This window comes from Podarcis cretensis (assembly GCF_951804945.1).
Source record: "Podarcis cretensis genome assembly, chromosome: 1".
NCBI classification, from domain to species: domain Eukaryota; kingdom Metazoa; phylum Chordata; class Lepidosauria; order Squamata; family Lacertidae; genus Podarcis; species Podarcis cretensis.
Genome location: NC_137170.1, coordinates 6,633,828 through 6,647,595, shown reverse-complemented (window position 1 = coordinate 6,647,595; position 13,768 = coordinate 6,633,828). Strand labels below are relative to the sequence as shown.

At 47.1% G+C, this 13,768-nt stretch overlaps 1 protein-coding gene across 4 annotated transcripts in view; it reads right to left on the bottom strand.

The window, feature by feature from the left end:
• The window catches only part of ARMH4 (armadillo like helical domain containing 4), an 82,177-nt gene that overhangs the window by 27,997 nt on the left and 40,412 nt on the right, over positions 1–13,768 (bottom strand). For 3 of the 4 annotated variants that reach the window (XM_079991278.1, XM_079991276.1, XM_079991275.1), the window contains one exon: positions 5,160–5,387. In XM_079991278.1, coding sequence (XP_079847404.1) covers positions 5,160–5,387 — 228 coding nt within the window. Of the gene's footprint in view, positions 1–4,361; positions 4,615–5,151; positions 5,388–13,768 lie in introns of those variants that run through there. The other variant, XM_079991277.1, reaches the window with a different exon arrangement.

The window sequence follows — 13,768 nt, the reverse complement described above, 5'->3', positions numbered from 1 at the left end:
ACTCAACTGGGTAGAGGCAAATGGTGGTTCAGTAAAACTAGGAATGCTGTGCATAGTTAAACTATGGAACTCTCTCCCACAGGGATAACCACCAATCTGGAAAGTTTTAAAAGTGGGCTGGACAAAATCAGGAAGGACAAACTGCCCATGGCTACTAGCCAGGATGGTGATCTTATGCCTCCATGGTTGAAAAGCAAAAGAGGTTCTTTTGTGTTTGGGTTCCCCACAGGCATCTAGTTGGCCTCTGTGAGAACAGAGTGCTGGACTAGATGGGCCACTAGAAGATTCAGCTGATTCTTCTACTTTATTTCCTGTTAAATCCCTTTATCAATATAAGTTTTTATTAAGACCTTTCCTAATATATTACAGTAAAAGAGCAAGTAATCTAAACAAAAACATAAAAAGGGGGGATCGTCTTTCGCAGATAAATCTTAACTTTTTTATTTTATTTAGTTTATTATTATTACTCTTTTATTTTGACAAAGTAATAAGAATAAATAAGAATAAAAATGTGCACCCCACCACTGAGACCATTCCATTGGAACTATGCAACCTCCCAAAATTTCAACACCTCTGGCATATTAATATTAATATGCCAAACTGATAAATCAGGAAGTGGAATGGAAAATTAAGCTAATGAAACAGAGATCCTTTGAATCAGCAAACAAATGTGGAAAGCTGCTAGCATGGCAGCTGAAAAAGAGACAAAAATTGAATACGGTAACAAATTTAGAAATTGAAGGAAGAAATATTCAGAACCCAGTAGAAATCAGAAAGTGCTTCCAGAGATATTTCAAGCAATTATATACACAAGGGCCGCAAGATGAATTGGAGATAGAACAATTTTTACAGAAGAATGGTCTACCAAGGTTGTCTCTGCGAAATAGAACTATCCTGAATTATAAAATAACACTACAAGAGATTGAAGAAGCCATTCAGAACATGCAATTGGGCAAATCTCCAGGACCAGATGGTCTCTCCTCCAAGTATTATAAGACATTGAAAGATTATTTGATGCACCCACTAATGGAGGTTTGTAATGAAATCATGGAAGGGAAGAAGGCACCAGAGTCGTGGAAAGAGGCCTTCATCACATTGATACCTAAACTAGAAACCGAAAAGACACAACTTAAGAATTACCGCCCCATCTCCCTCCTGAATGTGGATTACAAAATATTTGCAGACATTTTAGCAAGCAGATTTTAAAAAGTCCTAAATGAAGTGATCCACAAGGACCAAACAGGCTTTCTCCCAGGTAGACATTTGTTTGCAAACACAAGAAATATTATTGATATCTTGGAACTCTTGCAGACAAACATTAACACAAAAGCAGTTTTGATATTTATAGACGCGGAGAAAGCCTTTGATAACATTTCTTGGAAGTTTATGAAGAAAAACTTGGAAGGAATGGGAGTGGGGCGGGGGTTTGAGAATGGGATAGAGGCAATCTACTCGGAGCAGAAGGCAAAATTGATAGTGAACAATGTGGTGACGGAAGAGTTTAATATTGAAAAAGGAACACGACAAGGTTGTCCTATCTCCCCTTTGTTATTTATATCGGTCCTGGAAGTGCTCTTAAATATGATCAGAGGAGACCGGTTGGTGGAGGGTATTCAGGTCGGAGCGAAACAATATAAACTTAAAGCATTTGCAGATGACCTAGTATTGACTTTACAGGAGCCAGAGCCTAGCACCAAAAGGGTACTGCAATTGATTTATGAGTTTGGTCGGGTGGCGGGATTTAAACTTAACAAGCAAAAAACCAAGGTTTTGGAAAAAAATATGACCCCTTCAGAATCAGAAAGGTTTCAGAAAGAGACAGAATTAAATGTGGTTTAAAAAGTTAAATACCTAGGGGTAAGCATAACAGACAAAAACAGGAATTTATTCAAAGATAATTATGAAAAATGTTGGTCTGAAATTAAAAGGGATCTAGAAATCTGGTCAAGATTGAAACTTTCCTTGTCAGGACGTATTGCTACTATTAAGATGAATGTACTGCCAAGAATGTTGTTTTTGTTTCAAACTCTACAGATTGTGGACAAAATGGGGTGTTTTGAGAAGTGGCAGAAAGATATTTCTAAATTTGTCTGGCAGGGCAAAAAGCCCAGAATTAAGTTTAAGATATTAACTGATGCTAAAGAAAGAGGGGGCTTTGCCCTGCCAGACTTAAGGTTGTACTATGAATCAGCAGCTTTCTGCTGGTTGAAGGACTGGCTACTTCTTGAAAACACGGATGTTTTAGATCTGGAAGGATTCAACAATGCTTTTGGATGGCATGCATATTTGTGGTATGACAAGGTTAAAATACATAAGGCTTTTAAGAACCATGTTGTCAGAAAAGCAGTATTTAATGTCTGGATAAAATATAAAGACTTACTGGAAAACAAAACCCCAAGGTGGCTATCACCAATGGAGGCTAAGGCCCCGAAAAGACTCAATATGGAGGCCAAATGGCCAAAATATTGAGAAATAATAGAAAAAGATGGAGATAATTGGAGGTTGCAGAGTATGGAGAAAATAAAAGATAAAGTGCGAGATTGGCTACATTATGCTCAGATTAAAGAAGTTTTTAAGTTGGATAAAAAGATAGGATTCCAGGTGGAAAAATCAAAGTTAGAAACAGAACTGTTAGAACCCAGCTCTAAGATACTGTCAAGAATGTATAACTTGCTGTTAAAATGGAATACACAGGATGAAACGGTCAAATCAGCTATGATAAAATGGGCACAGGATATAGGGCACAACATTATGTTTGCTGACTGGGAAAAGTTATGGACTACAGGTCTGAGATTTACCGCATGTAACGCCTTGAAGGAAAATATTTTGAAAATGATATATAGGTGGTACATGACCCCAGTCAAGCTTGCAAATATATACCATTTGCATGATAATAAATGTTGGAAGTGTAAAGAAGCTGAAGGAACATTCTTTCACCTCTGGTGGACTTGCCCCAGAGTGAAGGTTTTCTGGGAAATGATGTATAATGAACTGAAAAAGGTATTTAAGTATACCTTTCTTAAGAAACCAGAGGCCTTCCTTTTGGGCATTGTGGACCAGAGTGTGCAAAAGAAGGACCGAACCTTTTTTATGTATGCCACAACAGCAGCAAGGATACTCATCGCTAAAAGCTGGAAAACTCAAGATTTGCCCACATTGGAAGAATGGCAGATGCAACTGATGGACTATATGGAATTGGCAGAGATGACTGGCAGAATCCGAGACCAGGGAGAAGAATTGGTGGAGGAGGATTGGAAGAATTTTAAGGACTATCTACAAAAATATTGTAAACTGTATGAATGTTAAGAAAGATGTAAGATCCGCAATAAGATGGTTCCAACAAATTAGTTATAAAGAATATAAATTTAAATGTGATTGAAAGAAAAGATAAATTTTGGATGAACAATATGTTAGAACTAGAGTGTTTTAAATTATAAGATTTGAGATTTAATATTGGATAATTAAATGATATAAATTGAATTAAGTGAATAATTTGCTAGAAAAATCTATGTGTTTAGAAAGCAGGAACAAGAGATGTGAGGAAGTCCAAAGATGTGAATGAAACGTGGTTAATGAGAAAGACCTTGTTGTTATCTATGTGGATTTTTGTTTTATAAAATTAATAAATAATATTATAAAAAAAAAACACAATTTCAACACCTCTTGCGATGGTTTGACCCCTTTCCGTTTTAACAGTACAAATTCTACAAACACCCTCCATATCTCCTGAAAATCATTTCTCCTGCGTATTCCCTGTCTTACCTTAATGGCACATGTTGATTTATCATTAATAGCTACCGTATTTTTCGCTCTATAGGATGCACTTTTTCCCCTCCAAAAATTAAGGGGAAATGTGTGTGTGTGTCCTATGGAGCGAATGCAGGCTCCTTGGCTTCAGCGATAGCAACGCGAAGCCTCCGAAGCACAGAGGGAGCGCTCCCTCCACTCTCCGGAGGCTACACGTTGCTTTCGCTGAAGCCTGGAGAGCGAGAGGGGTCACTGCGCTCCGGAGGCTTCAGGTTCCTTTTGCTGAAGCTGGGGAAGCAAGACTTTCCTGGCTTCAGCAGAGAGGGAGAGCTGCGCAGTGCCCCTTCGGCCAAGCGGGAGGAGACATGGAAGGGGCTCCGTTTCTCCTGCGGCTTCACTGAAGGGGCGCTGAGCAGAGGGGGGGGGGTTCTTGTTCTCCCCCTCTAAAACAAGGTGCGTCCTATGGTCGGGTGGGTCCTATAGAGCGAAAAATACAGGGTATCCCACACCTCTTGCTAAATCTTAACTTGTCCCATACAAAGGTGGACCCCACCGGCTCTCAGCTTTCTTCTCCCATCCTCCTATCCTGGGAGATCTCTTCTTCCCTGCCTCTCACACAGGGTCCTTCGACAACTATCCATCACTTCTCCACACGTTAACCAACAGAGGTGTTTTCCATCAGCTACTCCCTGATCCGTTCGGCTGGAGGTACCAGGGTCTGACTGTGTGCACCTTCTGTGCGCAGAACGTAAGCCCTAGTGTCCTGTACTGGTCAGGCATCCTTACCTTCCAGAGCCAGCATTCTGAGTGGTCTTTACCTCCAAAGCAAAGCAGAGAGCTTGTAAGCACAGGGGCTCTGAGATGCTCCTCTCGCGAGATCTCACGGGGGCTGTCCGAGCTCCTGTGAGATCTCGCGAGAGCATCCCAGTGCCCCCGCGCTGAGCGGGACTTGCGCAGTAAGCAAGGAGGAGAGTTCAAAAGCTCTTCCCACACCGGGAAAACTCAGTGCCAAAAGAGCTTAAATGTGTGCATGTAATCTGGACAATTTCAACCGGTGGAAAGTCAAAACGCACAAGTTAACTGAGATTGTACTGGACCTGGGAACACGATAAGCTTCCTTATACCGAAGTCAACCGGCGGTCCACCAGACGTGAGTGTTGTCCACTTAGTGTTTCTCAAACTTAGGTCCCCAGCTGTGGTTGGACTACAACTCCCATCATCCCCAGCTAGCAGGGATCATGGGAGTTGTAGTCCAACCGTAGCTGGGGAACCAAGCTTGCAAAACACTGACTCTCCAGGCAGGAGGCTTTCTTCCAGCCCTACCTGCAGATGCTAATGGGGACTGAACCCAAGACCTTCTGCACGTAGAGCAGGTGGTCTGGCACTGAGATCCAAGGCCTTAACATAGATACCTTCTGATTCCAGCCTATCCAGCTCATAGGTTGCAGCCGTGGTGATCCGGTGCGTGGCTGGGACAGTGGTCCTCTTCGTCAAGGACGCCAAGGTCGGCGGAACTGTCATGGCTTCAGTCGTTCCCAGAATCCCTTCGTCCTGCACTCTCCGGTCCCCCAGAGTTGCAGGAGAGCCGGCAACAGAAACATCTTCCTCCTCCTCCTCTCCGCTAAGGGCAGTGACGGACCCTGTGCAAGAGGAAGAGAAAACAAGAGATTGGTGTGTACCCGACACCCACACGGATAATGAGCACAAACCCATGTGTGATCTCATTTTTATTTTTTACTTCTTCCGTCTTGTTGTGTTGTTATAGTTTATTCATTGTTCGGCTGATTCTTTTATTCTTTCCTTGCTTACCCCTGCACAAGGGGAACAGGGGGTATAGGGGAATTTGAAATATTATTTATAATATAAAAGCTTTAACATAAAATTTCTAACTGCGTTGTGGTTTGTATACAGCAAAGAGAAGTTTAGAGTTATTAGGTATATTTCAATTTAGTTAATTATGTAATAGGTTTATGTTAGAAAAGGAATATGGATGTTGAATTTGATGTTTGTAATTTTTCTTTTTTCGGTTTTGGAAATAAATTTAAAAAGGATAATGAGCACAAACCAGCCCAAGAGCATCACTCACAAGCAACATCCAGGGTGGCAGAAAAGGATATGTTGTTTATTAATATCCTTCCTAACTTGCGTTGGCAAGTTTCTTTATGTAGCAGAGTTTACATTCCCCCTTTTATATGCACAACAGATAGCTGGTTGCAGGCTTGTGTAAGCCTCTCACTATTATACGATTCAAATATTGAATTGTATGTTCCTGGTAAGTTCCCTTTAATCGCTCTTAAAAGAATAACGACACGACAATCTTATTCAAAGTCAATAAAAGAAGTTTACTCACATCAGTTCACAGTTGGATTCCTGAAGGCAGATTTAAGTTACAAATATGTACATGAGGATCTACCCCATATGGAGGAATAATCCCAGTGCTTCTGAGAAGCTAGCAGAGTATTCCTAGCTAAGAAGCTGGTCAAACGAAGAAGTGAAAAAGAGGGAGAGAGTGCTGCGTGACTTGTCCTTTTGTTACCTGGACAGGTAAGGTCACACCCACCTTCTATCACATGCAAAAGGAAGGATGCTCCAGCCAGGAGGAAACAGGAAGTTTTCGACTGGCTGGACCAAACATTACCCGGCATGTCTTCTCTAGCATTACAAGGAATGTTGTACTTGACTGCTCTCAGTGGATTACATCCCACAGATGCTATTAACTAAGGCAACTTTATTGCATACTAGAGTTTAGGAACAAAGTATTCTCCCAAAGGATTTGTCATCATCATGAGTCAGTCGTCCTGGTTCAGGCTGAGCTGTCCTGCATAGTCTGGCATTCTTTTCTGAGGAGCAGCCAGACAGAGTATTTGTTTGCTGCATTTATCTTCTTTTAATTTCCTTTAGTGATCTGAGTTGTGCTTTGTTCGGGGAGGGGGGGGGATAAAGAATGAGCTGTCGGCATGCGTATCTTGATAAAAGTGCTGTGGCTGCCATCCCAAAATGGCTGGAACAGGGAGCAAAAAAAATTGGGACCAGTGAGTCACCAAAAATAAAGGCATAAACATATACCGTATTTTTTGCTCTATAAGACACACTTTTCCCCTCCTAAAAAGTAAGGGGAAATGTGTGTGCATCTTATGGAGCGAATGCAGGCGGGAGGCTCTGCTCAGTGCTCCCTTTAAAGAGCCGCGTGGAGCGTGTGTGTGGCTCTTGGGGGCTTTTCCCCGAGGAGGGAGAAGGGCTGCCGTTCTGCCTCCTAGGGGAAAAGCCTCCAAGAGCCACACACATGCTCCGCACACTCTTTAAAGGGTGCACGGCTCCTGGGGGAGCCTTCCTCCCGCTGCCCAGGAGAGGCTGCACGCGGCTATCCCATAATCCAGAACAGCAAGAGGCTATCCCAGAAGCCAGATCCCTCTTGTTGTTCTGGCTTCTGGGATTCAGATTCCCCCCCCCCCTTGTTTTCCTCCTCCAAAAACTAGGTGCGTCTTATGGTCTGGTGCGTCTTATGGAGCGAAAAATACGGTACCAGTCGAGTAAACACAGCGCACAACAGACGTACTGAAAGGCATTGCTTATTCTCTTTTTCAGTTTTCCCATTTCTGCAAGATCCAAAGGATGTTATGACAACAGGGTTAACATGTCCCAGGTGTTGGTATTATCAACAAAAAAATATTAATAGGTAAGGAGAGCAGAATCGTATCAAGTACAATGGAAGTCTTCCAGCAGGTGGGATAAACACGAAAAGCTCCTCCACCTTTGATTGTATCATGCCCTAACTAACAAATTGCATTTCAATGGGGGGGGGGAGTAAGGTTCGACACTTAGTCAGGAAAACCAAGATGCACAAATATAAGATGGGGGACACCTGGCTTGCCAGTAGTACACGTGAAAGGGATCGAGAGCTCTTTACAGATCGCAAGCTGAACACGAGTCAACACTGATTAGGATGAAGGAATTGAGGGGATGCTCATCACGTAGGCAGAAGACACCAAACTGGGAGGGGTAGCTGATGCTGCAGAAAGCCACTACCGACCTGTCAGGGAACTGCCATCGGAAGGACAGGTGGTGAGAAGGCTTCAGGAGAATAGGAGAGCCTCTTCTTCAGCAGAAGAGGGAACCAGTAGGGGGAGTGCGAGAGCTCCAAAGGAAAGGGAGTCGGAGGGGAGGCTCTGGGATACTTCCAGTGGGAACAGCGAGGAGGTATCAGAACAGCCCTTGAGAACTCCCACCCCCCGCCGGAAACTGTCACGCAGGGAATCCAGGAGGCGCATGTCTGTGAAACAGCTTTTATGTTGGAAACGCTTCCGCAAACGCCCACTGTCAGATTCTACCAGCGACTGAGGGAGCCATGCTCAAGGGCTCCTCTCAAGGCAGGGTTTCACTACACTGAGTGAGCTCTGAGGGATCGAGTTTCAACGCACAAGCAGCTCATTATCCCACCACAGCAATCTGACAGTCCCTGAAAGCAGCTTGTGCAAAGAGAGGCATCATGAGCAACCCAGCCGGAGCCGGAGATGGGGGAGCAGCTGCAGCCGGTCCTAGCCTGGAAGAAAGGTACAGGATGTTGGAGGTACAGTTAGCTCTGCAAACGGCGAGGTTGGAGGAGAGGAGGGCTCATGATGCAGAAAAGGGGAAAGCCGCCCAGCTCTCGAGGAAAGTGCCAGGACTGGTGCAGAAGTTTGGGGGTGATCCCAGGAATTATCAAGCCTTCAGGACTGAGATGCAATATGCCCTCAATCTGCAGTTTGATGATTTTCCTGATGAGGATTCGAGGGTTGCTTTTGTGATTGGGCATCTCGAAGGCCCGGCCAGAGATTGGGTGAGACCACTAATGGCAGCCAATAATGAAGCCCTAAGGGACACAAGGAAGTTTTTTCGCGCCATGGATCTGATGTTTTCCAGCGAGATTGAGCAGGGAGTGGCGCGCAGGCAGTTAATGGCGTGTAAACAAGGGAACCGATCTGTCCGTGAGTACTGGACTGAGTTCACCATGTTGATCCATAAATTAGGATGGGATTTGTCAGCGGAACCGATACAAATGCTGTTCGAAGAAGGACTATCTTCGGCAGTGAAAGACGAGCTTTCCCGGGGGCCCAGGGCGGAGTCTATGGACCTTCTGACTAAATCAGCGCTGGCCATAGGCTCACGCCAGGAGGCCAGAGCCTTGGAGAAGCGGGAAGGGAAAGGGGAGCGTTGGAGGGATTTCCGCATTCCAGAGATGCCAGAGCAGCCTTCTCTGCCAGCAGAGCCGATGGAAATCGGAACAGCGCGCGCGCGCGCAATTTCAAACCCCAGTGAAGGGCGGAAGAAGGAGGGAAAAGGCGCCAAGAAATGTTTTCTCTGCCAACAGCCAGGTCATTTTGCCAGAGTTTGTCCGCAAAGAAAGGAATGGCAAGGAATGGCGGGAGCTGTTGGGGAGGAGGGAGAAGGAGCTAAGGAGCAAGTAAAAGCCAACGCCTGGCTGCCACCGACGGGGCACAGCAGCCAGGCCAAGGAACAGTAAATGTGCCCACGCCAGAACCCCCAAGACCAGCTCTTGTAATAGAGGTATTGCTGGAGCTGGCAAACGGACACCCACTAAAAGTGAAGGCGTTACTAGACTCAGGCAGCTCCTGCAACTTTATGAGTAAGGAGTTTGCAGCCGCCCATCAGATACAAACCATTCCTTTAAAAAATCCCCTGCAGGTGACCACGATTGATGGGAGGGCGCTGTTGGGGGGAGAAGTAGACCAGCAAACTGTCCCCATGACAATGAGGGTGGCAAGACACACAGAACGGATAGCGTTTAATATAGCCACGTTGGGAGGAGCGCCCATCATTTTGGGGATGAGCTGGCTAGCGCTGCATGATCCGCTTGTGGGATGGCACCAGAGAGTGGTTTCCTTTGGGTCAGCACATTGTATGGGACACTGCACAGAAAGAGGGGGCCAAGTAGGGACTCAGGCCACATTAGCAAAGATAGAAGCAATGGAACAAGGTAGGGTACCACGACAATATGCAGATTTTGCCGACGTCTTCAGCGAAAGGGAAGCAGATAAACTACCCCCGCACAGACCCTTTGACTGCCAAATCAACTTACTTCCAGGGGCGCAATTGCCAGTGGGCAAGGTGTATGCAATGTCTGACAGAGAAATGCAGGAGCTAAGGGAGTTTATTGACAAAAACCTCAAGCGTGGGTTCATCAGGGAGTCACGAGCGGTGGGGGGTAGTCCAGTGTTCTTTGTAGACAAAAAAAACTCGGACAAACCGAGATTAATTGTGGATTTCAGGGCCCTAAACGCAGTGTCCGAACCCGTGAGCTTCCCTATGCCCAGAATCGATGACATTCTGACCCGGGTGAGAAAAGGGAAGATTTTTACCAAGCTGGACCTGAGGGGGGCGTATAACCTGATACGTATGAGAAAGGGAGATGAGTGGAAAACCACTATGTTCACCCCCTTGGGGGCATTTGAGTACTGCGTTATGCCCTTCGGCCTCCAGGCGGGTTCCGCAGTATTTCAATCATTCATGAATCACGTACTAGGACCATTGCTGTACAAGAACTGCGCTGCGTTCTTGGACGATGTACTGGTGTACTCGGAGGATGAAGAGCAGCATGTGCGAGATGTGCGAGAAGTACTGAGCAAACTGCAAGAAAACCAGCTGTGGGTGAAACTGGAGAAGTGTCAGTTCCACACCAGGGAGGTGGAATTCCTTGGGTACCGGTTGTCGGACAAGGGGCTGGCCATGGATCCTAGCAAGGTGCAAGCGGTGCTGGAATGGAGGCCACCGAAAACTAAGAAAGATGTGCAGAGGTTTTTGGGGTTCGGAAACTTCTATCGGAAGTTCATCAAGAACTTCGCCCATTTAACAGCCCCCATCACGGATTGTCTCAGCAGTAAGAAGAAATTTGTCTGGACGGAAGAAGCGCAGCGAGCTTTCGAAAGTTTAAAGAGGGCGTTTGCTTCGGAAGAACAACTCTTACACGTGGATCTGCAGCAGCCGATGAGGGTGGAAACCGACGCGTCTGACAGAGCGGTGGGGGCCGTGCTTCTGCAGCCAGGAGCGAATACGTCGGAATGGAGGCCGTGTGCCTTCTTCTCGAGGAAATTGAACAAGTCTGAGAGGAATTATACAGTGTACGACAGAGAATTACTCGCTGTCCACGAAGCGTTCAAGAGATGGAGACACCTGTTGATTGGAGCGCAACACAAGGTTCAAGTGCGGACAGACCACAAAAATCTAGAATACTGGAGGACAGCCCGAGTGTTGAACCAGAGACAAGTAAGATGGGCGCAAGAGTTCTCCAAGTTCAATTTTGAGATTCGCTACGTGCCAGGGGCTGAGAATGTCAGGGCGGACGCTCTCTCCAGAAAACCTGAGTACTTGGAGGGGGAAGGAGGGGCGGAAGAAAGACATATCATCTCAGAGGACCACTGGGTTTGTGGGGCGGCATTGGTGGGGCAAAGAGAACTGGTAGAGGGTATTGAAAACGATGAATATGCCCAAGAGAAACTTAGGGAACTCAGGGAGACAGGTGAGAACGCAGGGGGGTTTGAGGAAAAGAACGGAAAACTATATTACAAAGGGGCGCTCTACATACCAGGTGGGGAACTAAGAGGGCGGGTGCTTAAGCAGTTGCATGACAGCCCCACGGCGGGGCACTTCGGGCAGCACAAAACCATGTGGTTGGTTACCAGGGAGTTTTGGTGGCCCAAGGTGCGGGAGGACGTGCGGGAGTATGTCAGGGGATGCGACAGGTGCCAAAGAGCAAAGGGAGAGAGGTTGGCGCCAGCGGGGTTATTAGAACCCTTACCCACCCCAGAAAGGCCATGGGAGATGGTATCCATAGACTTCATGACCGATCTACCGAGATCCAAAGGGAAAACCGCGGTCATGGTGGTGGTAGATCTACTAACTAAGATGTGCCACTTTATAGCTTGTTCACATGCAGTGACAGCGGAAGAAACCGCAAGGTTGTTTGTGGAGCGCATTTTTAGGTTGCATGGCGCCCCCTTGAGGGTTTTGAGCGACAGAGGAAAACAATTTACTTCTAGGTTCTGGAGGAAACTAATGAGCATGTTGCATGTGGAGGTAAGTTTTTCCACCGCCAGACACCCAGAAACAAATGGGCAAGCAGAAAGGGCAAACGGGGTTTTGCAACAATATCTTAGGTGTTATGTAAAGGACAGAGAAACGGATTGGGTGGACTGGTTACCTCTGGCAGAATTTGCCTACAACAACGCGGAGAACGTGTCCACAGGGATGAGTCCCTTTCTAGCCAATTATGGGTGTCATCCTCGGGCGTTTCCAGGGGAGGGCGGGGGAAGGTGGAGTGTACCTGCAGCGGAAAATTTTGTTGAAGAGATGGAAGCGATCCACCGTCAGCTCCAACTCAACTTAGAGAAAGCCAAAGAAGAATATAAGAAGCAAGCTGACAGAAATAGGAGGGAAGGCGAAACCATAAGGGTGGGTAACCGGGTGTGGCTATCCACCCAAGGACTGCCGTTCAAGGGAGGGTGTAAGAAATTGAGACCCAAACGGTTGGGACCCTTTGAGGTCATACAGCAGGTGAACCCAGTAGCATTCAAACTCCGATTGCCCAGTCACATGAAATTGCATCCAGTATTTCACAGGTCATTACTGTCGCCATACAGAGAGGGGTGTGAGTGGGGGGAACATGAGAGGGAGGTCACCCGGACACCCGTCATAGAAGAGAGAGAACGCAACATGGATGTGGCAGGGATCATTGATTCCAGGTGGAAGGGGAATCAGGTGGAATACTTGGTAGAATGGGAGGGGGAGGAAGAGTCAGAAAACGCATGGGTACCGGCAGAGGAAGTCAAAGACGAGATTTTAATAGAAACGTTTCATCGGCGTTTCCCAAGTAAACCACAACCAGTGGCAAGGTTTAGGAGGGAACACTTCGGGACTACAGATGAGGAAGGGGAATTTGAAGGGTTCCCAGAGTCGGAAGTGGAGGTGGAAACAGATTCCGACGAAGAAGAGGAAGAGGGGGAAAGAGGCGGTAGGCCGTGGTTAGAAGTGTTTGAATCCTCGGAGGATGAGGGGAGTTCCTTCCAGGGATTTCCGTCCTCGCCGCCAGTAAGAAAAGAGGCGGGAGGGGGTGAAGGGGGCCCTGGGGGGGAGGTGGATGTCTGGGAACTGCCATCGGAAGGACAGGTGGTGAGAAGGCTTCAGGAGAATAGGAGAGCCTCTTCTTCAGCAGAAGAGGGAACCAGTAGGGGGAGTGCGAGAGCTCCAAAGGAAAGGGAGTCGGAGGGGAGGCTCTGGGATACTTCCAGTGGGAACAGCGAGGAGGTATCAGAACAGCCCTTGAGAACTCCCACCCCCCGCCGGAAACTGTCACGCAGGGAATCCAGGAGGCGCATGTCTGTGAAACAGCTTTTATGTTGGAAACGCTTCCGCAAACGCCCACTGTCAGATTCTACCAGCGACTGAGGGAGCCATGCTCAAGGGCTCCTCTCAAGGCAGGGTTTCACTACACTGAGTGAGCTCTGAGGGATCGAGTTTCAACGCACAAGCAGCTCATTATCCCACCACACGACCTAAAGAGGGGGTGGGGTTGTGGGCTCACGCCCCCATCAACAATCTCGCGGGGCTGGCGTCAGCCCCGTGAGAAGCAGGGATTTCCTCAGCTCATTATTATTCACTGCCCACAGCGGCAGCCAATCGGCAGCCGCGAGGGGCGGGCCTCCTGGGATCACTTAAGGTCGGGGCAGCCCTGGCTCGCCCCTTTTCGTTCCCACTGCAGCAGCGGTTTCCCACCCACCCGCCCTCTAGGTTTGCATTTGGACTTTGCTATGGGCTTCGGCTGGTTGCCGCAAGGGGCCTGGTAGGAGTTTTTCCATTTGGCTAATTGGCTGCATTGGAAGCCACTTGGTTTTTTTCGCCTACCTCGTAGCAAAATGTCACAACTCCTTGGTTTGGGCGGTTAGGCATTGGCAGGGGTATTGTTATGGAAATGAGGATGGGGGGGAGGAACGCCATCACCTCCCCCAATTCTTGAAGGGTAGTTCATTAA